The 25,173-nt window shown below is 44.7% G+C and overlaps 1 protein-coding gene across 2 annotated transcripts in view; it reads right to left on the bottom strand.

Annotated features, from left to right (window-relative positions):
- Window positions 1-25,173, bottom strand: part of CNNM1 (cyclin and CBS domain divalent metal cation transport mediator 1) — a 63,529-nt gene that overhangs the window by 12,300 nt on the left and 26,056 nt on the right. Inside the window, exons 2-8 of one of the 2 annotated variants that reach the window (XM_047072674.1) lie at window positions 20,198-20,341; window positions 17,147-17,287; window positions 14,885-15,054; window positions 13,083-13,182; window positions 12,629-12,676; window positions 9,457-9,519; window positions 1,162-1,325 (exon numbers count right to left, since the gene is read on the bottom strand). In XM_047072674.1, the coding sequence (XP_046928630.1) occupies window positions 1,162-1,325; window positions 9,457-9,519; window positions 12,629-12,676; window positions 13,083-13,182; window positions 14,885-15,054; window positions 17,147-17,287; window positions 20,198-20,341 (830 nt within the window). The remainder of the gene's footprint in view (window positions 1-1,161; window positions 1,326-9,456; window positions 9,520-12,628; window positions 12,677-13,082; window positions 13,183-14,884; window positions 15,055-17,146; window positions 17,288-20,197; window positions 20,342-25,173) is intronic. The other variant, XM_047072675.1, reaches the window with a different exon arrangement.

Here is a 25,173-nt window from a genome sequence, read left to right as displayed (position 1 = left end):
ACTCTGGAGACAGAGAGACTGAATTCCAAAGCTTGGCTCTACCACTCACCAGCCATATGACCTTAGACCCCTCAAGCTCCAATGTCTTCATGTCTAAAATGGTTATGACAGTAGTACCTACCTGACAGGGTGGTGATCAGACCACCTGGATCATTCAGACAAAGGAGTCCCAAAGCTCATGCACAGAGCACCCCACAAACAGTTATTATCCCACCCCACCTTCCAGGCTCAGCCCCTCCCTTTGGTAACTTTCTATCTTTATGTTTCTGTCTTCACCTCAGGGTATCTGAAGAGTTCTGGAACACAGAAAGCCAGGCAGTGCACACTGCTCTCAAATTATCAGAGCTTGTGTTCTGGACAGAAGGAGAGAACCTCCTCCCTCCTTTGTGATAAATATATCTCTCATAATCCAGCCTGCGACTGGACAAGATATACCAGCTCAACTCATTGGGTGTTTTGTTGGACTTGGTTAAATGGGGCTCACTCCAGGCATGTAACAGTTTGCAGAATGCTAGCAAATAAAACCTATCAAAGCACGAGAAGGAGGACATTTTAGAAGGTTTCTGTGCAATACCAATCTTAATGTGAGGTATGAAGCAATGGCCCCCCTACTCTTTAACTACAAGGTAATGAGCACTGTGGCCTCTCTCCTGCATGTGCAAAGTGATGGATGTTCTGAGCTCCACTGAGCTCAGTGATTGCTAAGGGTGTAATGGTTACACAAAGGGTTTTTGCTTAACATACCTGCCAAATTGCATTTTAGACTTGAAACAGAAAGACATAAAAATATAGTATCTTATGGAAAATCACAGCATGGTTTCTTCCATATACTTGGTTTATTAATCACCTGCAAATTTATCTCGGAAAAACAAATCAACCTGGTGGCAATGGCAGGGGGTTCAAAAGAAACAGTTCACTGGCAACTTGTCTCAGGCAACCTAATTCCGCACTGGTTTATGCCTCAGTTTCCCCACACAAAAAATGGGGATCAGGAGATCTTAAAAGAGTGACAAATTAGTAATCAAGCTAACCAAAAACAGGGCCCTTGTAAAGCCAGGGAACAATTAGCACCCAGTGTTATCTTGGCGCATTGGATTGCACATCCTGTCCTGCTTCCCCAGCCGGCTGGCAAGCCGGGGATGGCCCTCCCGGGACAGTTACCTTCACAAATTGCACATCGCTGAGGATGTGCACTGAGTAGTCGGGAGTGTAGAGGTTGTTGCTGCTGCTGCACAGCTGGGTGTTGCTCCCCCCAAAGTCACTGCGCTCGCGGTTTGGAGACTCAGAGCGGTTCAACCCGCTGCAGCGAGAAGGGGACCGGTTTACTGCAGACAGTGAGGGAGAGGTGAGGGAGAAAAGGCAAGGAGAGGCGGGTGGGGAGAAAAGACAGGAGAACAGAAAGAGCGATGGGGAGAGGGAGGGGGAGAGAGAGAGAGAGAGAAAGAGAGAGAGAGAGAGGTGTTGTTTACTAAGGGCCCACAGGACTTCTAGGCGGTGGTAGAACCAGGCCCTCACCCTTCCCGTCAGAGCCCAGATGCTCAGTTTGTTACAGGAACTCACGGCTCCACTCTGTGCAGGCTCCTCCTGCTCCCCACAACGTCCACCAGGGAGGGGCTGGGGCAGAGGGGTCCACAGCCTTTCTCAGTTCTGGTCTTTGGGTTAAGCGCTGGAGATGAGGACTGAGCTGTGAGCGTGGTTAGCTACTCCAAAGCATGAGATCCTCTATCAGGATATAAACTCTGTTCACGAACCTTATTTTACAAAGGCGAAGGCCTTGGGTTTGACAGCACATAGAACCAACCCTTGCCATGGTGAGCCATTTTGGCAGGGATAACTCAGGTCTGCCCTAACACTGTCAGGACACTGGACAAACGGAGACCCACAGACCTATTCAATCACATGGGTACCTATTCAAATCACATGAATAAACTGTTAAAATCTGTTCTATCCTTGTCCTTGACAACTATACCTTCATAATATAACGTAACGTAACGTAACGTAACGTAACGTAACGTAACGTAACATAACATAACATAACCTGGAAGGCCAACTCCAACTCCTTAGAGTTTTCTGCTAAAATATAAAACATAAAACAGGGTTGTATGGGGACAAATGGCCCCTACCCTAGGGGCTTCCCAGCCTCCTTATCCGCCCCACCCTGCCCCCACCGGGAGGTTTAGGTGAGGAATTTCAGGATTCTGTATCTGAAATGTGGTCCTGAAGGAAGAACAAGGGCTCTCAGTGGGCACATCTCTTTGGCCCTATGAACTCCTCACCTACACGGAGGGCTGGGACTAAGAAGGACTAAACGGGGGTCCTCTAAAGTGTGTCTAGGGCAGGATTCCATCTAGGCCTAAGTGGGGATGGGGGAACAGAATACTGGAATAACCCCCAGGACTTCTGTCAAAGGCATCTCAATGTTCAGAGTCAGTTTTGTTTTGTTTTGTTTTGTTTTGCTTTTTTGTTTTTTTAACCACTTTCAAGAACCATTCCTAGGGAAAGTTCAATTAAGACCACATCACTTGGTTTCAAAATGGATTGTGTGAACTATCTTCCCCAGATCAATGGAAGAGAGGGTCTTGTGGTGACCCTAGCAGAATCTCAACCGCAGAATAAACCTGAAGGAGAGACTGTCAAGCCCCCTCCACCCCTCTGCTTCCCAACAAATGCCACTCTGCATTTCTTCCCAGAAAGGGGAGGGTGTGCCGTCAGCCTCTCCTGACAGATTTAGTTCAGGGGCTCAAATGCAGAGTCCGCTTCCTCAGAGATTCCGCTCCTTGTTCTTCTAGGGCAGGACCTCGGGAATTTAATTCTGTCTCCTGAGATAATGGTGCCATCAATCAAGATAATTGATTAGCATGTATTTGGAGCTGAGTCCTTGAGGGTTGATGGTCTGTTTAGCTGCAAGCTGTTATTGTTGTCTGGCAAACTAGTGCAAAGGGTAAAATAACAATAGGCTGAATCATTTTTTCTCATTAGAGCCATAACAATCGCTGCCTTGATAGGATTATAGAATTGAGGATTTTATTTCCAGCCTCCCCTTCTCAGTAAGTGCCCTTTACATATATTCTGTCACTTATACCAGGAACCTGGGGGGTGCCCTTGACTCCTGCCGCTCCGCAGTCCCACACCAGGCCCTCTCACCTCTACTGCTTCTGACATAATAAGCCCTTGGGCATCTATGTCTGTCCCCACTCAAGTCCCAGTTACCTGGACCACAGTCCCATCTCCCCGCTTATAAGCTTATGATCACCTCAGCTGCCAGAAGCACATTAAATAAGCTTTCTTTTATTTAGTCTGAATAAAATCTAAATTCCTTGCTTCATCCCTAATGTCCCCCATGACCTGACTCCCGATTTCCTGTCTGGTCTCATCTTGGGAACTCTCTTCCCCTCCCCTGCTTGCTCTGCTCCTCTCAACCATGCAAGTGTTCCCCTTCCCTCGCCACCTCAGAGGATGGCATTTCTACTGCCCACCCTGCCCCTTTCACCCCCACCCCCACTGCTTGGCTCTCAGTCATTAGGTCTCAGCTGAAAGCCAACTTCTCTGAAGACTTTGGCTGAACTGAGGTTTCCCGTTTTCTTCTATCACTGTCCCTTGTTCATTCCTTCAAAGTACTTTTCACACATTTTAATTCATTATGTGTTTGTACTTGTTACGTCTACTCAGTTCAGTGCTAAATTCCATGAAGGCAAAGACCTGGTATTTTCTGGTCATTGTTGTACACCCAGTACCTAGCACTGTGCCTGGCCTAGAGTAGGTGCTCAATAAAAATGTACAGAATAAATGAATCAGCACCTAAGGGTCCACTGAAGAGGTTTTACTTAGAATCTAAATTTTGTTTAAAAAAAGATTTCAGAGCTCTCAAATCATCCTGGATTAGAAAGCCTTTCCTTTGTAACTTAAAGCCATTCTGGGGAAGTTGACTTCTCCAAGAATCTAGGGATGGATAGAAGGACACTCCAAAACTGTAGCTGGAGAGAGTCAGAGAGTGGGCAGTGAGAATCCAGGGTACCAAGAGGCCTCAGGCTTTGGCCCAGTAACTCAAGGAAGAGGCCACAGGGAAAATGAGGACTTTGTCTGTTTAATAAAAGCATGTGAAACCAGGAATCCTGGACTCAGGTCTCTAGGGCCCTACCTATCCACTGGCTGATGGCAGGTCAGACCCCCCTCCACAGTGACCAAGGACTGAGAAGGACAGTGGTGGTGCCACAAAGAACAGAGCAAAGCACCCAGGTGATTGGGCAGAAAAATTTGCATTTCATTTCTCGTTCTGGCCCCTTGAAAACAAGCTGATGGGTTCTGGTGTGGCCAGACCCTCTGTGGCTTTTCTGGGGTGGTGGCTGCTAAGTAAGTCGATGGTGTTTCCTCAGGGGAGCTGCTGTGGAAAAGCAGGGCCAGCAGTCCTGCAGGAGGGGGACTTCTTTGTCGTGTGCGTGGAGTGTGGAAAACCCTACCCTGACCTGGTGGTCAAGTACCCTACCCTACCTTACCTCAAGTCCATTTGGAACAAGGGGACAGAGTGTGAGCAGGGCTGTGGATGCAGCCTCCCTGAGAAATAACCATCTCTCCCCGATAACCATCCACTTTGCCTGGTGGGACACAGGCTTGACATACCCCACATTTGTTGTTCCACAGCCTCATCCCTTATGTCACAATCCCAGGCACATTCCAGAAGGATGGCAGAGAAACACAGGCCCATCTATGTACTAGACCACTTCCATCCATAGAAGGCTCTGCCTGAACCACATTCACACTGTTGGACACAGGGGCCACCACTATATCCCCGTTCCCCCCAGGGTTCTTGTCCTCACTGCCACTCTGCTGTCACTCACAGGGACCACACGTCACATGCAAGCAAGATCGCAGTTGGGCTAGGAGGAGAAACATGTTTTGTTTTGTTTTTTAAAGTCAGAACAATGCTATTGAAGGTTTATTCAAAATCCCAAAGGATTCCCAACACCAAAAGATACAACTGTCTTACAAAGGTCAGGCCTATAAAAGCAATTTTTAAAAGGAAAAGAGCCTTCATTTCATGACAAAGAAAGTCCCAGCTCATCTGAGTGTTGTGCAAGATCAATGTTTTCGTGTCCCAGAGCCCGACATTCCTCAATAGGTAGGATGCTGATGACTCGGCATCTTGGTAATTGTGCACATACACTCAGAGGTTTCTGAGCAAGGGGAATGGAAATGCTTTTAATAAAAAAAAAGAGAAGAAATCAGTAACAGACGAGTGCCCCAGCAGCATGGCAAACTAGTTCAAGTTGTATAATTCCCCTTGGCATTTCCTAAGAGCAGGGGCCCAGTTGGGGGAGTAAAGAGGAAAATCCTAACTACAGTCAGAGAGGTCTAAGAGGGGACTGATCAAACAGTGATCATAAAACTGACCACAGAATCCCTCAACAGGAGGGAACAGCCAACATATCCCTTGTTCACTGTTGCTATTATATTACACCCTCGAGCTGGCCCTGGAGAGACTGGGTGCTGGGGAGCAGGGTTTTCTGCTCTAGACTCCTAAGTGCTGGGGAGAAGTATGATAGACCTCATTCCTACAGCCTTTTCATGGTAAGTCTACAAGGGATATCTGTCCTAGATAGTAAGCTAGAGTTATTGAGGTTGGGTGGAGAAGGCCCTGGGGTAAAATTGGGTGTGGGGTTGGAGAGGGGGCAGAAGAGGACTTTACACTGTAACTGGGGCTGGATGGAATCTCCTCTGCACTGATAGATGGGGCCCCATGACTCTATACACAGCTCTGGGACACTTGCCTCACTCATGACACCTGTACCTGGAGCAGAACCCATGATACAGAAGAATACCCCACTTCCCTTTTCAGTCTGGGGATCCAAGGGGAAAGTAGGCTTCAGTGGCTTCCTGCTTCTATCTTTTGGAGCATCAGTGAGGGGCAAGGGGGAACAGCCCTCTTTGGTCATGGTCACTGTGCCATGGGCCATCTGTGTTCCCCAAACTGGATGGGGAGCTTAATTACATAGACCTAGAATAGTACAAACGAGGAATATTAAAATTCATCATTCTGGGGTAATATTCAACATCAGACAACCAAATGCCAAAAGCTCTCTGTCAGAGCTATAATGTGAACTCTGCAAATCAGCCCGAGTTAGGAGCCCAGATGAACTCGCTCACATTACATGGAGCTTTAATGGTTCCCAAATGTTTACTACACAAAAGCCAAACCAAAGGAATATTTCCACTTACCACATTTCACAAAGTAAAAGGATTATTTTTAGAGACTCCCTATATATTCTGGGAGGAAACTGTCCCCATCGATCTCAAAGCACATTTCAGATGGTCAGCTGAACACTGAAAAAGACTCCTTGCTTCTGACCTCTCTCCTGCCTCTGTGCTTTTGTGGATTTGGAAGGATTGTCATGGGGAACTCAAAATCATCTCCCCTGAGGAAAGAAAAAATGGATGACTCTGGGGAGAGGGAATGGTAACTGCAATGGAGCCGTGTACTCTCAGTGGGTTGATCAGAAGTTTACTTTTTAAATGAAAGCACCTGCAAAGCTGGCTAACTACATCACGCACTGCAAGCAATGCACAAAACCACTCCGCTCTCCTTATTTCAAACCTAAAGTTCAAATAGAAAGAAACTGCTATGGACAATGGTGGCAATATTTGGCACAGGGACTGGTGGCCTCCATCCACTGTGAGCACCATAATTCATTAGCACAACTGCTTTCAAAATGCTAATAAGTCACAGCCCTCTAGGGGGCACAATAGGAGAGTGGGACCTAGAAGACTTGGATTCCATACATCACCGGGTGCTCATCAAGACAAGTGCATTCCTTGATCCCCGTCACCTATTTCCCTCTTTCCTTCACCCCTTCCCCTCTGTTAACCATCAGCTGAACTGTTCTCTATAGTTAAGAGTTTGTTTCTTGATTTGTCTCTTTTCCCTTTGCTCATTTGTTGTTTCTTAAATGCCACATGTCACCATATCGTACACCTGAAACTAATATAGCACTGTACATTAACTACACTGGGATTTAAAATAAGAAAGAATTTTGCAATACATACCCGTATATATCACATACATCTTAAACTTACACAATGTTGTATGTCAATTATGTCTCAATAAAACTGGAAACTTTTTTCTTTTTTTGAGTATAGCTGACACACGGTTATACTGGTTTCAGGTGAACAATTCAGTTTATATCTGATGACAAGTTTATATCTGATGCTGTGTTCACAAGGGTAGCCACCATCTGTCTCATTACATCGCTATCACACTATCACTGACTGCATGTGAGTATGCTCTGCCTTTGATTCCTGTGACTTATTCTTTCCAATTGGAAACTTTGGTTAAGAATAAAAAACAATTGGAAAAATTTGAAAAAAATAAACGTAAAATTAAAAAATAGAGAGAGATTTGGATTCTAGTCCTCACCCTTCCACCTCGTCACCACACCTGTGATACTGATCGATGGCTTTAAGTTTTCGGAGCCTGTTTCCTTATCTATTGTTTTCCAACAATAATTCCTTCGCATCTCCTAAGGTGGTTGTGGGGATCAAATAAAATGATAGAGTTCTTTTTAAACTTAAAGGCCCTATTGATTTCCACGATTTCTCATCTCCTCTGTGTAAGATGGGGGTAAGACATAATATATGTAAATAACTGTATCTGGATCATAAATCAAGTATGGGGCCAGGCAAAAGGGTACTGGATGAAAGGAGGTGAGGAGGAAAGAATCAAAGGAGAAGCAAGGCACCCATGACTTTTCTTTCCTCTTCCTGCACAGTCACTGCTCCACTCTGCAGAGGTAAACCCAAGGTTGGAAGAAGCTGGCCATGCTGTGTGGCCTACCAGTTTCCTTTGGGTTGAACAGCCAGTCATGGAAAATGAGGGGGGGGGGTGGTTAAAAGAGCTCTCAGGGGCAGATGGCGCCAACCAGGGTTGCATTAGAAGTAGCAACAGCTCCTGAGGGGGTGTGTGTCACATAGCAGGAAAGAATCACCCTCATCTTGGTCTGACAACTGGGTTACCATCAAGTTTTTCATAATAAATATCAATGAACTAGAGTGAACCTTCCTTTAACCGGAAAGTTAAAATGAACTGGCTTGTCTGGTTAACTGAGGGTTATTTAAAAGGAGACTACAACCTTGCTTTGATCCTATTTGGTTGAAAAATGTGCATCTTCCGTTTCGGCTGAAACTTCCTAACACACTCTTCATTTGCTGAAACTCCCTGAGTGTGAAGGATCTTGAAGGTCCACGATGTGGTCATTTCTAATTGTGCCGGCAGGCAGAAGCAGACCAGTTAGCTGGTGAAGGCACCAGCCTGGCATCCCACATCGACTGAGCTGGCCTATGGTCATCATGAAGGCATGAGCTCTCACAAAGTGAGAAAAATTTTATTTCTTGGTGGAAGATCACCATTAAGTGAGAGAGGAAACCTTGGTGAAATCTGAGAAGGTGACTGACTTGTCTTGTACAGATAAACATGGGAACCAGATGATTTTTGATGGGAAAAATGTGATTTGGGAGAAAGCAGGAGTCAACATAAATATTTCTGAAATTGCAAACTTGGGGGCTTGGGGTGTCAGGGCATAGCCTTTTTGAAAGTTGAGGGTCTACTGTACAGATAGCAAAACATAACTGGATTCTTGATGACTGAGGTTATGGTAAGGCCTCAGAATCATACTGTAGCATTGGGATAAGGGAGACAGATGTGGAGGATACAGGGAACTGGACTGTGTTTTCACATTCTAACTTTTAACAAGTAAATTCTTGGTTTCATCATTACTTACTCCATGAGCCTAAGAGAGCAACCTCTAGAGATGAAAACAATACAAACACTTAATTGCTTATTTAGATGTATTACATTCTACTCAGTCCTTGAGTTACTATATAGTTCTGTGAGGAGCTGCTTGACCCAGTTAAAAAGAAACCCAGCATCTTTTATTTAATTAACAACAGAGGTTAAACCTAATGAAAAGTTGTTTTGAAATTTTACACATATTCTTTGTATGAGTAAGGCCAGAGAGAATATGGTCACTACTCGGTAACATTATGAGGAGGAGGAGGAGGAGGATGGGTTAGCTAAAGGCAGAGACCACATAGAACAAAAGGTGGAGGAAAAACAGGTAGTAATAAAGAACAGTATTCCATTGTCTCTATTTCGCTCCTGCTGCACTCCTCATCTTCCATTTTGCAGTCAGACAAATGACAGGAAAGCTCACACCATCTCTCAGCCCATCATTTCTCCCTGTACACACACAAAGACATCCCGGGGAGCTGAACCCAAGTGTCACCATTGAACCAGCAATCCCTGGGCTGTATGTGCAAATGAGTGTCACCTGTGTGGCGTGCTATGCCTTAGTCATGGCCGTGCCTGCTGGGAGAGACTAGTTCTCTCACAGGATGGTGACAGAGACCAAAGGCCTCCCGCGAACCCTACAGGATCTACGGACACCCGAAACACCCATGCATGTTTACCTGGGGAGCCCGCCAGAGAGTCCCCTCTGCTGAAGGCGAAGGTACGAGACACAGAGACAGGCACTAAAGAGTCAAGGGCCAAGGATTTGTGAGATGCAAAAGGGAAGATAAACATAAAAGAAAGACAAAGAGCAAAGTGTGTAAGTCATGCTGTTCTTGAATCTTCACAACGTTACATTTCTCCGCTTCTGAAAACAGGGAAATTGCATCCTCTCACAAAGTCACTCTCCAGAAGGAGGAACATAAAACAGAGTTTGTTGAAAGTCTTCTGAAAAGATGTGCAGTAATCTTAGAGGGAATGAGACCTGTCAAGAACAGGCAGTGTCCTGGCAGGGACTGTGTGTATGCAGCATTCTCTCTGAGCCAGCAAATGCACTGGGAGTCCAGCACCGCATCAGCACCAGGCTCTCCCAACTGCCAGACCTGTGGGAAGGCTAAAAGCAAAGTGCACGCTCCTACAAGGGGCGGCCTTAAGGAAGCGGAATCCTCCTGCCTCAGGCTCCTAGGAGCTCCTCGGTGGTCACAGCACTGGGGAAGAATGGTGCATTGCTAGGTCGAGGGGTGTTTCTGTCTGGGAATCTGTCTTCTGTGTTCTTACACGATTATTCTGAGAGCCACCTTCCTTGGGGACTAAATGAAATCAGTCTGCAGGTAACAGCACACCGAAACATGCAACTTCTGTAGCCTTATCTGCTGCACCAGATGATTTTACTGAAATTACCCATATACGCAGGGGAGTGGGAGAGCTTTATACCTACCTGATAATCATTTACTCTAACACCAGATGTCGAAGAATATTGGCTCCTAATGTAGTGAGACATACTGGAATAAGAAACTCCATAGTCTCAAGAAGCATCCTAGAGCTTCCTGGGCTGCAAATTAAATGTATACTCCACCAAACAGGTGGGAGACAGTCTATCCCTGCCTACCTCACCCTGTGGGCAGCCGTTCCCTCTACCCTGAGCTCAAGCCTGGTTCCTTCAGAGTTCTAGGCTCACTGTGGTCCTCCTGGGTTCTTGGCAATCAGACCCAAGATAGAGGAGACAGTGCTGGCTGTGTTCCCTTTGCCCTACACAGGAAAACCAGGGGGACTTACTCATAACCTCAAGTTCAATTCTGAGGCATAGGTCCCAGGACCAGTGCTCTGGCAAATCTGTCATCCCATTTATCTCCTTCAAAGGCTAACAAAGCTACAGGTTGGCTTTGAGGACAGGGGTAGTTTGCTAGACCAAGACCCTATAAGAATTTACTGCCTTAAGCTCTCCTTTGATTTCAGGTTGACGTTCTTGGCCAGTGAAAGATGCCAGGTGGCTGGATCCCTGGGCTGAGGATGCATCTGGGACAACTGTGAGGTGTGGAGGCCCTGGCAGATATTTCACACTGGGGAGGGCTTGGGGGGGGTGGACAACAGAAAATTTTTCCATACCCATACTGCTAATTCGATTTCTTTTTCCTTCTGAAGATTTATAAAGATGCTCAGAAGTGAGGTGAGGGAAAGAGTTTAATGCTACTTTTTAGTTAACCAGTTTTGAAGGAGAGGTCAGTGTTGCAAGTTTACTCTTGTCTCACTTATAAAATGGAAGGATTTTGATAGAAAGAACTAGAGACAGGAAGAAAGGGAGGGAGGAAACCAGATAACATCTTTCTACTACTTCTAATATATACATGTGTATACATATACACACACACATATATTTTTTAATAAAAGCCATTCAAATTAGGTGGGCTGGGAAGTCTCATGTAGCTCTTTGTTTCCACCTCCTTTGGTCTTCTGAAAGAGCCAGAACAAGGCCAACAGAGGTAAGTAACATTTAGAATCCTAGGAATTACTCCACTTTGAGCAATCCCTAATATGATGGATGGAAATCTTTAAAGAACCAAGATTTACCTGGTCCTCTAGCCCATCCCTCACCCATCCAGAGTTCTTGTTCTAAGATGATGAGCTTCCTTCATCAAACTTGAGATTTGTTGGCTTATATAAGTATATAATCTTACATTTTACAGATCTTCAGCTCATGTTGGGCTATGTCTTAATATGGGCAGGTACTTCAACTTCATTTCAGCCTCCTGCTGGGCTAGGTTGTGAATTACACTGTAAAGTGTTCCAATCTTTCCACACAGAAGTTGCATTCTGGAACATGTTGGGTCTCAAATGTGTATTTCATTGTGCTATGTGAACTAGTCTGGACACTGGAATGTATCTGGGTGTCATCAACTCACTGGGTAATTTGGAGCAATTCTTCAGTATCTCTGTGTTAAAATGGTATCTACCTTTCATATCCCAGGGATTGTGATATCAAACTTTGGAACACTCTGATAAATACTGATATAGTGCACTTTGTAAAGTATCTTTTATAATAAGAGAAAACACCCCATTTGGCATTAAAATAGCCACCTTTGTAAACACCAACAGCTGAAAGCAATGCAAAATTCAGACCAGTGAATTAATAGGCAATCTAGAGAAATAATTCTTTCTGGATCACACTTACATTCCAATAAATGCCATGCCTTCTAAACGCAAGGGCAATAACTACACACATGAAATAGCAAGAAGGTAGAGCACAGAAGGGGCAGAACAGACCAGCCATCAGCCCTGGGCCAGCCCCCAACCATTCACATGCACAGCCAGCTGGCAGCCAGCTCTCTACCAGCTAAGATGTGGTGACAAGGAAAGAGATGTAGATAAGCAACATATTGCACCAGCCTGGGACTTATATCCTAAGATCTTGCAGTCACTTCCTACTGACCCCACAGACACAGCAATGACTTACTAGGGTTTTCAAATAAAGGCCAGTGGGTGAATTATATCACAGCAGAGAAGGAAAGGCTGAACCTCCACCAGAGCACGCCAAACACCTGCCTTCATTCCCCAGCATGTGACAACACATGGTGTCCTGCCCCGCCCCCTCCCCCCCCTTACTTTGCTCCCCGTCACTCATCACTTGCCCATGAGCAGAGAAGCAGCAGAAAACATTGCAAACGCAGAAACTAAGCACCTGTGGTCTGTGGGTACCTGGCAGGAGGCAGTGTTCTTGGCAGAGCCTTACAAAGAGGCTGCCAACATTTGTGTTAGCCCCAGCCCAGGCTCAAAGTGCTCAGTCCAGGTCCCCAGAGTGGGCTGAGGCAGGACTACGATGGGGGCAGATGAGGGAGGGGTTTGAGAGATACATACGAAAGACAGAGGATCCAGCCAGACTTCCAACCTTCCGCACATCGTTATCTAAGGACAGAAGGATGCAGTGTGTTTCAGAGGCAGTTCAGAAAACATGCCTTCTTATGGGAATGCCCCCTCTTCCACCCCACCCCCAGTACCAATTAACCCTGCAAAAACCAGGCGATCAGATGGAAGTGTAAAAAGCAAAAGAAACTTGTCTTTTTGGATGGAAAAATATCCACTATCTACTCCTAACACTTGATAATGTTACAGTCTACCATGTACTTCTACAAACAAACTCTCTTAATAAAAAATGACTCTTATACCCATTTTACAGAGGGGGCAACTAAAGCCTAGGAAGTTAAATGGCTTGTTCAGGGTCCCTAAGAGGAGTCAGGACTTGAACCCAGATGTTCTTTCCTATAATATTCCATTGCTTCCCCAATAACCTGAGACTTGGGAACAGGAATACCTGAGCAAGCAGTGGTCATGATGGCTGGGACACCATAGTAGGTGAAGGCTCCATTCTCGAAGCGAAGGCCTTCCTTACCAACCTCCACTTCTACTTTACCCTGGAGAAAGAAGGAACTGTGCTAAGGGTGTGTACGAGCACCTCCACTCCTATTACTGACTATGACCCTAAGCACTTTTGTCTGGATAACAAGCGGACTTACGTTCTTATCCCAGGGAGATGTGAAGTCTGTCCAGACTCATTTCAAAAATAGTGCCTCCAACCTCAGTAGCCCTTTGCAGTAAATTAACTGCTTAGTCCATAAAGGAGCATCCAGTCCTGAATAACCAAGCTCTCTTTGCATGCTATGATGGCCCTTTCATGATGAATGGCCAGGCACCAGCTAGCCCTGGGCTCTGTAAACTGCCCCACTGGTTTAGTGGGGTCTGAGTAGACCATCTCTAAGTCTGGTTGAGACAAAATCTGATTCTGTGTGGAGCTTGTTTGTTACCAGTGATAATGACAGCTAATGGGTAGCATGTAGTGTGTGTCTATGGGCCCAGTACAGTGTTATGCACACGCATAGATTCTTGTTCACTCGGTCCCACAACCTTATGAGGCCCACACTGCTTTTATCCCCAGTTTACGGAAGAATCAATTAGAGTCTCAGAGAGATTAAATGACTTGGTCAAGGTTAGTTAGGAAGTGGCAATACTGGAATCTTAAAGCCAGATCTTTCCAATTTCTGAAGCAATACTCTTGCCACTACATTTTACTCCCTCCAGCTTTTATTTGAAAATGGTTAAGTTTACATTATGCATAAAATAGATTATATGAGTTCATTATGTTACATCAACAATTTAACAAGACCCTCCTTGATCTCCAGCAGTGAAAATCTCCACTTTTGGAGAACGGAGGTCATGTTATTGAGGTTATTTGGACGGATGCGTGTGAGGCCCATCACAGGGTCAGAGCAGACAGGCCGTAGGTGGACTGTAACAAAGAGAGGCCATGTCTAAGTCGATTGAGTTTAATTAAGATTTTAAGGCAGTCACTATATTTAGGGTCCATAAGATTCTGTTGAGGAGAGATGGGAAATAGTGACAGCACTAAGGGTGGAGCCAGGCCAGAGAGCCAGCAGCGTCACAAGCTGGAACCACACATGACGTGTATTTACGCCAGGCCTATTCAGGCACTCAGGCAGAAGGCGATGGTACCTATGTGAGAACCAGGAAGATGCCGCACCTCTTTCATCTGGTCTTCAGTTCCCTTCCTGGTCCTATTAAGGAGGAGAAGATCTGAGAGAGTGCAAAGGCTGACATGTGGCAGAGAGAATGGATGTGTTCCACAATGCCTCCAGGGAGTGGAGCAAGGAGTGGGTGGGAGTCCGATATGGTGAGATTTCAGTGTGACAGAAGGAAGGGCTTTAAACAAGAATCATCTACAGTTTGGGGGGGGGGCAATGGACAGTTCCATTTCTGGGGATTTCTCAGCAGACAAGGAGGCATTTGGGATTCTATAGGACAATGGTTTTGGAAGTTCAGCCACAGAACCCCTCTGCTGGAAAAGTACCCACCCCACCCCACCATCGACACTGCTGACTGGTTAGACTAAATGCCATCAAGATCCCACCACTCCCAGGACACCAGCCAATCATACTTGGCCCCTTCTGTGGGTCATGAACAAACGTCCTCCCCAATTGGCCTTGCTCTGAAGCAGCAAGCTCAGTCTTCGAACCTGGCACTGGGGAGGCACGGCCATTCCTCTCCAGCCTGGAGATGCCCTTGTCCTGCCCTGAGAGGGTCTCCAAATTTCCCACTCACCTGGAGAAGCAGCACGAAGTAGTCCACGGGGCGGTTGCGCTGGTAGAGGTAGTGTTCTGGGGCCTTCTTGTTCTTCTCGTCAAACTTTAGCTCCTGGATCACATTGGGATGTTTCAGGAGCCGGAGCAGGATCTTCTCCGAAAGGTACAGAGATTTAAAGGGTTCCACCTCTAGGGGAGATAGGGAGGGAGGAAGAATCGCAGGTGGAGGAATCAGGATGGGCAAAACCAGGGCATGTATCTAGGGCCACCTCCATTCATGTTCCTGGGCACCAAGCTGGCAGGGCTCTTGTGATTCTCTCAGGTGGAAGGGGTGAGGGTGGTTCTTAAACCTGAGTGTGTGCCTCAGGTTTTCGCCATGCCCTCTGGGGAGTGTATCTCTGTGCTGGCACACTGGAGAACCAGGTCACCATTTTGGAAATGTCAGTTTTGCTACTTATTTTTTTCTTGATTTTATTTACAGTTGTACGTGGATTTAAAAAAGAAGGCAGTTTTGCCATCTGCAACAACATGGTTGAACCTGGACGGCATTATGCTAAATGAAATAAGCCAGACACATAAGGACAACTATGTATGATACCACTTACATGATGAATCTAAAATAGTCAAACTCATAGAAGCAGAGAGTAACAGCATGGTTGCCCAGGCCTAGTGGGAGGGCGACTTGGGGGAAGTATTGGTCAAAGGGTGCAAAATTTTTTATGCAGGATGAATAAGTCCTAGAGATCTCCTGCATAGCTTAGTGCCTATAATTAGCAATACTATACTGTATACTTAAAATTGTGCTAAAAGCATAGGATCTGATGCTAACATATAAAAAATAATAATAAATAAAGAGGGTGGGAGGAAACTTTTGGAGGTAGTGGATATGTTTATGGCATAGACTGTGGTAATAGTTTCACAGGTGTATACTTATCTCCAAACTCAAGTTGTTTGTGTTAAATATGAACCACTTTTTGTGTCAATCATACCTCAGTAAAGTGGTTTAAGAAGAAAGAGTAATGATAAAAAGAGCACAGATAAGTAAGCCATGTGAACAACAAAGGCTTTAATGCTATGATCAAATGAAATACAGAAAATTCAATCTGGCTTATTTGTAGGACATGTATTTGTTGAGTGAAATGAAATTCCAGGGCGCCTGGGTGGCTCAGTCAGTTAAGTGTCCGACTTCTGCTCAGGTCACCATCTCACAGTTCCTGGGTTTGAGCCCCGTGTGGGGATCTGGGTTGACAGCTCAGAGCCTGGAGCCTGCTTTGGATTCTGTGTCTCCCTCTCTCTCTCTCTCTCTTTCTCTCTCTGCCCCTCCCCAACCTGTGCTCTCTCTCTCTCTCAAAAATAAATAAATAAACAAAAAATTTAAAAACAAAGAAATGAAATTCCAAGTTAATAATACAGAGAGTTAATTACTGGATAAGTTATCAAAAATGTGAAGCACTGTTGTACCCTATTTACATATTAACAAATATTATGTGGGATGTGATGTGATGTGATGGAAAACAGGCAGGCAGTAGTGAAATCTGTATTCAGAACGAGAAAACATGTTGAAAACTACTTTAAAGAAGCTCCAATTTAAACTTTTCTACTTGTTGGCACCCAGAACAGTATTAGCACTCATTATATTCTCAATAAATCTATGTTGGATTAACTGACAACAGAACTTAGTCATGGGTGTGATCATTCTAAGTCAGCACCCTAATTAGGCCTGGATCAGAGATACATTTTAGCTGCTTTACAAGAAGGAGAAATTTGTATTTGGATCCTCTTGCTTTTTTTTTTTCTTTCTAGAGATTTCAAGATTCACAATTGACTTCTGTATTTTAAGAATTTGAAGGTCACAAGCCTATCTGGTCCTAGGAGGTTATGGGACCCCAGGCCTTGTGGCTAGGTGGCACAGGGCCTTTCCCTCTTCAACAGGAAGTTCCTTGGGGGCACCCCAGCTTCAACAGGATGGAGCTTGGCTCCTGCCAGGAAGCAGGTGGAGGAAGGGAAAAGAGCAGCAGTGGTTCCTTTAGCTCTTTTCTAGAGTAAAGGAGAGAAAAGCAGAGTTGAGTTGTACTCACTTCCACCCAAGATCAGGCCTGGGGCTGAAAAAGAAAAGTACGTGGCATCCTGTGGCCCTACCTAAGGCACCCCATCCCCTGGGACAGTGGTTCTCAGTCTGTGCTGCACACTGGTTAGGTTAAGAATGATTGGTATGTGGGTTTCACCTTCTAGATTCTGCTTTACTTGCCTGGGGAGGAGACACAGGTGGGCAGAGTCATACCTGTGGCCATGAAGCGGTGCGTGGCCAGCAGAAGCTGTGGGGAGATCTTCACCCTCATCTCCGAGTCGGAAAGCTTAAACAAGGAGAAGTCATGCCTCTTCCTCTCCCGGTGTGGGACCCTCTGCTTTTTCCGATTGTCGGCTGTAAGATCACAGGAGACAGATGGTGACTATCTCAGAATCGCTGGTGATTTTTGGAAGTTTCCCCAGAGTCACATGGGACAAATAGATCCTTTGGGATCACATGAATTTCTGCAAAGTGTCAACTGTAGGTGACATCACAACTTCTTTCCCAGGAAGCAGAAGGATGTTGATTGAAGGTGGGAGACAGACGCTGCCATGTCTCAGTATTATTTACACTTAGGTGGTGTAGAGTGGAAAAGGGGACAGGCTGGCCTGGCACCCCCAAGGCTGGGGCTCTAGTGCCAGCTCCCTTCCTTACAAGCTGTGCAACCTCTCTAAGCATCAGAGTGTGTGTGTTTTAATCAATACAATGAGGTTAATAATCAGCAATAACACTTCTACGTGTGCCATGCAGTTATTATGAGACTCCAATCAGAACCTACCTGTGAAATGATTACAAAATGGCATTCATACACGAGGGACTAGCATTCTCAGCATAAAGGGGATTGGCAGAGCCCAGGAGGTTTCTGCCTCTGCCCTTCTCTCGTCCCCAGAGCTGGGCTAACCAGGTCTCTTCCTGCTGATTTAAACCATGCCCTGAGCACCCGAGGCATGTCACCTAAAGGACATAGGTGGTCACCTCTTCCCACTGACAGTTCTCCTGCTCCAACCCTAGCCTCTCCCCTAGGAGAGACTTGAGAAAAAATCAAGGGAAGAAGAAAGGAGAAGGAATGGGGAGAGCCCTATAACTTACAAAGGGGGTTCTCTAGGCAGGGCTCTCAGACGACCTAGAGGGACCCTAGACAGTCTGTGATACTGATTGAGAATATCTGCTTTTTCCAATTTAATTTTTTCTCCCTTATTTTTTAAAGCTTGTGTTAAAAGATATTTTTTTAGGGGTAGGGAGAATGTTTTCTTTGGTCATGTGTCTTTTGCTTTCCCTTAGGTTTTGGGTAAAATTTTGAACTGTCTCACCTATTTCATAGCGCTAAGGGGGGCAGAGAGAGGGATTTTGGGTTTTCTCCAAACTTGGCCTGGAGACAAAAAGGGCTGCAGGGAACTTTCAGTGCAGGCTGAGTGGATGCAGTGTAAATTAAAGGGAATAAACACCAAGGAAAAGAACCAGGGCCCCAGAATCTGGCTCCCTGGTATTGTCCTTCTCCTTTTGGAGCTCACTTCAGCCCCACTGTTTGGGTTTCCTTTTAGAAGTCAGAAAGTGCCCTCCTATCGTGCTGCTGTCTCGTGGGCCTATCTTGGACTCTGGGCTGCTGCTTGAATGCTCCTTTTGCTTGGGTAGCAACAGTGGCAAGAAGCAGACCCGGCTGTCCTGTGGGTCAGGGTCAAGTGAGTAGAAACACCGTATTCCCGGTTCCTTGGCCTTCTCACAGCTTTAAGGAATCATGCCAGAAGCTTATTTATAAGGGCAGGAAAACCCTCGCCTTCTCCTTTAGATAGAGGATTGCTTAGCAAGAGAGCAGCAAATACATGTATCGGATCAATTCTTTTGTTCTCACTGGTGAGCAACCTTCGGATTTATATGACATGCTTGCGTAACTATACCCTCTCCCTTCTCCATCAGAATGCCACTTAACATTTCATCATTGGAGAATCATTCATCTGATCTTCCTCTTTGTTCCCATTATTTTAACAGTGAGTATTGGGAGCACTAAAGTTGTTAAATGCTGAGGTTGTTAAATGCTGGAGGAAGGAATGTACTCATTTAGACTACTATCATTACTATTAGCCACTAACACTTTAGTGTGAATGCCTTCTTCAATATATCTCCTGAGACACTTGGGAATTTTTAATCAAGAGTGGCGGGCAGAGGTGAAGGGAGAAGGGAATGGGGGTGGGGGGTGTAGAGGTTAATCCCTATTGGAAGAAGTTGGGCCTGGCCATGGTATCACAATAAAACCAGATACTGTGACACTCTTGCTATGTTTTGTCAAGGCCTGGTCCACCTTTTAACTTTGATCTCTTCTACGTGTAAAGGGAAGGTAATTTTTCTGCACCACTCACTGCCTTATAGCATGAAAGCTTTTTCTACTGGGAGCTAGTTTCTGAATGGCTGCTTCTAGCAAATAAGGGCAGGGGTCTGGATGGAATGGGCTATCCAAGGCAAGGAAAAGGGACTGCTGTCCCATGAAGTGAAATTTGGAGGAGGAAATACTTGCTGGCCTAGGGATTCCCACAGATTTAGATAACACTCCCATCCCACAGACACAGCAAGCCTTTGTAGTGTTTGCAACCAAAGCTTTGACAAGGCTCAGTAACCAAAAGCAGTGTCACTGTCTACATAGAGTCCATATTGTTCCTGAGGGCTCAGGGGGTGGGAGGGTGAGGAGAAAGGAGATAGGGTGGGTGCTGGGGATGGGAAGGGAGAATGAGAAACCAGGCTGTAGGGCTGAAAAAGCATGAGGGAGAAGAGCAGTATCGAAGAAGGGGTATTTAAGGTTTTGGCTTAGGTTGTGTGTGGGCAATCTCATGGCAGTCTCCACGCATGCTGACGCTGCGGTGTGAGCCGACTGTGGGAACAGTTCCAGGGTGTGCTAGGTTCTGCGTCTAGGTGGATGAAGAGACAAAGCAAAACAACACCGGGGACAAAAACAAGGGCAGAGTGGCCACCTGAGGCACACTTGGTTTCCTCTAGTTCTTTTTCCATCCAAAGGCCAGGAGGTCCCCTTCTTAATCTTGGCTCGGTTCCTGAAGGTTCTCTCCTGATAAACATCTAGCTAGCATGTTCTCAGTGACTCAGGGTGATTCAAGCCAGGGTATCTTGCCATGCCAGCACCTGGCATTTGGGGGATGACACACAGCAATGATAAGCTTGTCCTGACACCCTCTCACAGCCTATATCAAACTAAGCCAGCTCTGACAGTCTCAGAAGAAATAGGATGACCTTAGACAACAGCCAAGGCCATGCACTTACTGTAGAGGTCAGTTTCATCCAGGATCTCCGACTTAATGATCTCCTCTATGATGTCCTCCAGAGTGACAATGCCCATCACCTCATAGAAGGGGTCCCCTTCTCCCTCATTATTCACCCGCTGGACAATGGCCAGGTGAGATTTTCCTAGAGAACAAATGAAGTCCCAGTTAAGCTCTGGTACATTTTTAGAAATCTTTCCTGATGAGAAATTACACAAAGTTGCTCTGTGACCAATCTTGGGACTGAACTCATCTTAGGACCTCCTTGAAATATGAAGTTTGTATACAAGCTCTTATAAATGCAAACCTTGTACTTTTGGATCTGTCTCTTTTTTAGGAAAGTTACCTACTATACATAAAGGCAGTTACCTTTTTTTTCTTTGAACTTTCACAGATTAGTAAGTGTATCTAAGTTGAAGGAGGATGAATAATCTAATTGAAAGAATGAAAATTTGGAATCAAAAGAATTAGGTTTGAAGCCCTTCTCCTCCTCCAAACTTCCCCTATCCCTTCTCCCTAACTATTCTGGTTACTGTATGTGCAACTGACCCTAGGCAAATCATTTAACCTCTGCTGAGTCTCAATTTTCTCATCTAGAATTAGGGAATAATACCAGTACAGTGATTTTTAAAAAAAATGTTTATTTATTTTTGACACAGAGAAAAAGCACAAGCAGGGGAGGGGCAGAGAGAGAGAGGGAGACAGAAGATCCGAAGCAGGCTCCATACTGTCAGTGCAGAACCCAATGTGAGGCTCAATCTCACATGTGAGATCATGACCATAGCTGGAGGCAGACGCTTAACCAACTGGGCCACCCAGGCACCCTAGCAGTATGGTGATTTTAAAACATGATCCCAAATTCTTTGATACATCTCTTAACGAAAGGTGTGGTCTCTGTCTCCTTCCCTTGAATCTGGGTGGGCCTGTGACTGAGTCAACCAACAGAGGACAGGCACATGTCTGCAATGTGACCTCTGAGGCTAGGTCATAAAAGGCACATGGCTTCTGCTGCAGAAATGCTCTAAGAAGGCTGAGGCCACCATGGTGGAGAGGGCACATGTGGACGCTTAGGTGACTGTTCGAGCTGAGCCTGGTCTTGCAGCCATCCCACCAAAAGTGCCAGATAGGTGAGCGAAGCTGTGTCCAGTGGATCTGCCATCCCAGCTGATCCAGCCCCAGCTGCTGGGTTTCCCCACCCCCACCCCCACTCCTGCCAGCCATTTGAGAGTCTTCTCCAGCTGCAGGTACAGACACTGTGACGCCGAAGTGAGCAAGTCCTGCTGTATCTTGTCCAAATTCCCAACTCAGAGAACCTGTGGTTGTTGTTTTACATTTCTAAGTTTCAGGGTGGTTTGTTAGCAGTCATGGCAGCTAGGATAACCAGTAGCCATAAGGTGATCACGGAGCTCGGGTGACTTAGCGGGTGTGTGAAAGTGCTCTGTAAACTATAATGTGTCACAGGCAGTTAATTTTTATTGCCCAACAATGAATAATAAGAGTCAACACGTATGGAGCTCTAATTATGTGTCAGGCACTATTTGGAGCACTTTGTGTGTACTGATTCATCTGATCCTCCTAACAATCCCTGAGACAAGTACTATCACTATCTCCATTTTATAGATGAAAGAACTGAGGCACAGATTGGTTAAGTGACATGCCTAAAGTTACACAGCCTATAAGTGGCAGAGCTGGACTGCAAACCCAGGTAACTGGATTTAGTCCTAACCTAAGGACTGAGTCTTACCTAACAGTCCTGCAATACTGCCTCACCTTGGTTTGTTTTTATCTGCTGATAAACACATTTCCTGGTCCTGTTTTTAAAATGCAAATCTGGGTGGTTCTTTTCCTTGGCTAAGAGACATTTAAGGAGCAAATCTAGGGTACTGACTTAGAAGATATTCTTGCCAAAAAAAAAAAAAAAAAAAAAAGGAAGTTCATGCTTTATCAGTGTTATCCTTTATAAGCTTGGCCAATGCTAAAAATATCAGATAAGAGGAGTAGTCAGTTCGCTGGAGGCATAATTAACCATTGAAATCTAAACACATGAACTTCTGTTTCAAATACCTCAAATCACAAGATAGCTACCTTTTGGGCTTTTTAATTACGAGATGGGTTTTGTATCGCTCAAGAATGGTCTTTAATTTCTTCTCCACCTTCAACCTATCCTTCAACTATCCCCAAACTGGTCTGATCATGCCACTACCCTGCTCAAAAACCCTCCAAATCTCCTTAATATGCACAGAATCAAATCCAGACTCATTGGTTTGGTATTATCAAGACAGCAAAATGCCCTGCTACATTCCCTACTCATTCTATACTCCAGGTGCACCATGTTAACTTCACTCTCTCAACCCGGTCTATGTGTATTTTCAAAGTCTTCGTGCACATGGTCTCCTCCCATTCTGTCTCCACTGGCCCTTCAAGATCCAGCTCAGGGGCCAGCTCCTCAAGAAAGTCCTACTGGATCTGCCCCATTCTGAATCTGAGTGCATCTCTCCTGGCCTGTTTTTGAAGCCCTTGATAACTCTGTTAGAGCATTTGTCAGTTTGCTGCTTCTCATAACTAGCAATGTATGTGTTCTCTACTGGACCATGTTTCTTCTTCAGGCCATAAGATCCTTCAGGATGTACACCAAGACAGGGTACATTCCATATAACAGGCAGGCAAATAAATGCCTGATGAATGGAACTGAGACTGAATGAAAATCCATAGTTGATACAATAGATGATATTAAAACCAGACACTAAAACCTTTATTTTCTAAATAAAATACAATGTATTTAAGTTAAAATTTAAACTCTACATCAGTGGTTCTAAAATTATCCTTCTTTGAAACAACTGCAACTGCATTTTATAGCTTAAATTAGCTTATGTTAATTGTTAGAATGTGATCAATTTAAAGGATTTTTTTTCCTCAACACATTGTTCTTAAACTTATGGCACCTGTTCTCACTTTTCTGCTAACACGTGCTAACAGATGACAGAACAAATGGCTAGTATGATGAAGAATTCGGAAAAGTGATTTCTTAAAACTATTTTCTGTAAAACTGTATAATTTTTATACTGTGGAGCACAGAACATATATAATGCAGCCATACAGCCATACTTCTGGCCGCTAAGAGATTAGTTCATATAATGGGATTAAATAAATTAACATTTTATGATGTTTCACAAAGAGTACCATAACTTCCATCTGAAAATCAGCCACTGGTCTACACTTTATAAGGCTGATTTGAGGACACACCATGTGATTGCCAGGGAATAGAGATTTTAAGTCCTAATTATGTAATATTCAAGACAATACTCTTATGTACTTGATTAGAAATACTTTGTAATTCACAATTGGCCTTTCTGATTCTTTCAAATACCTATAGAGATCTACACACAAATGAAGGAAGTCATTCTTTCTTGGGAAGAGACTGAAAAGGAATCAGAAATCACATAGCCTTGTTCACATAACCTCTATTCAAGAGACCAGCTATGTCCATAACACACATACCTGAGGTCCACTCTCTCTCAAAAAGGTTGCCCTTTAAGAGACCTATTTCCCTATACTCCTGTTTCCTGGGCCCCGGAAGGGTTGGGGGTGGCTACCAGTGAAGCCAATCTTGAAACATGGAAAATGTAGTCACTTCCTCCTGCCATAGTACTTTGTATAAATCTCTCTTTTGACATTTATACTAACAACAATAATAGCTATTATTATTATAGCAGCTACCATCTGCTATATCCACTCTAGGGGCGAGACATAATTTCACCATGCTGTTGTTCTCTACAAGTGATTCCCCCTACTTTGATGATAAGCTTTCTGAAGGGCAACAGCTATGTTCTACTTAATCTCCATTTCCCCAGAATCGAAGAATAGCACCTGGCACAGCGTAAGAACTCCGTAACTAGCAGGCGACAAATGGATATCCATATGCAGAAGAATGAAGTTGGATGCCTACCTCACATTATGACTCAAAAGTTAACTCAAAATGGATCAAATGCCTAAATGTAACAGTGTAAACTACAAAACTCTCAGAAGAAAACATAGGAGTAAATCTTTGTGACCTTGGAATAGAAAATGTTTTTTAGATAAGACACCATAAATACAAGAAAACAAGAAAAAAAATAGATAAGCTGGACTTTAGAATACTTTTAGGATGTATTTAATGACTACCAGCAAATCATATATCTGATAGAGAGCTTGTATCCAGAATATATAAGGTGTACGACACATAAAAACACAACTCAATTAAAAAGGGGGCAAAGGATGTAACTAGATAGTTACCTGAGGAAGATATACAACTGGCCAATAAGCACATGAAAGGATGCTCAGCATCTTCATCATTAGGGAAATGCAAATCAAAACTCTAAAGAGACAAGACTTCACACCCACCAGAATGGTTAGAATAAAAAAGATAACAGCAAATGTGGATGCGGATAAACTGGAACCCTTAGACACTGCTGGTGGGATTATAAAAGAATCACCTGCTTTGGAAAACAGTTTGGCGGTTTCTCAAAATACTAAACATAAATTATCATATGATTCAGCAATTCCACTCTTAAGCATACACCACCCAAGTAAACTGCAAACATGTCTTCACAAAAATATGTACACAAAGGTTCCTATTATTCCTAATAGCTAAGCGGTTGAAACAACCCAAACGTGCATCAACTGCTGAATGGATAAATAATATGTGGTATATCCAGACAATAGAATATTATCTGGCCATAAAAAGGGAACGAAGTACTGATACATGCTACAACATGGACAAACTTTGAAAACATTATGCTGGATCGACTAGGAAGATGGCGGCGTAGGAGGACGCTGGGCTCACCGCGCGTCCTGCTGATCACTTAGATTCCACCTACACCTGCCTAAATAACCCAGAAAACCGCCAGAGGATTAGCAGAACAGAGTCACCGGACCCAAGTGCAGACGAGAGGCCCACGGAAGAGGGTAGGAAGGGCGGCGAGGCGGTGCGCGCTCCAC

This window comes from Lynx rufus, unplaced genomic scaffold (genome assembly GCF_022079265.1).
Source record: "Lynx rufus isolate CCGP_SWC_20201006 ecotype Redwood Valley unplaced genomic scaffold, mLynRuf1.p SCAF_11, whole genome shotgun sequence".
NCBI lineage: Eukaryota > Metazoa > Chordata > Mammalia > Carnivora > Felidae > Lynx > Lynx rufus.
Note: the sequence above shows the minus strand (reverse complement) of the source record. Positions and strands in the feature narration are given on the sequence as shown.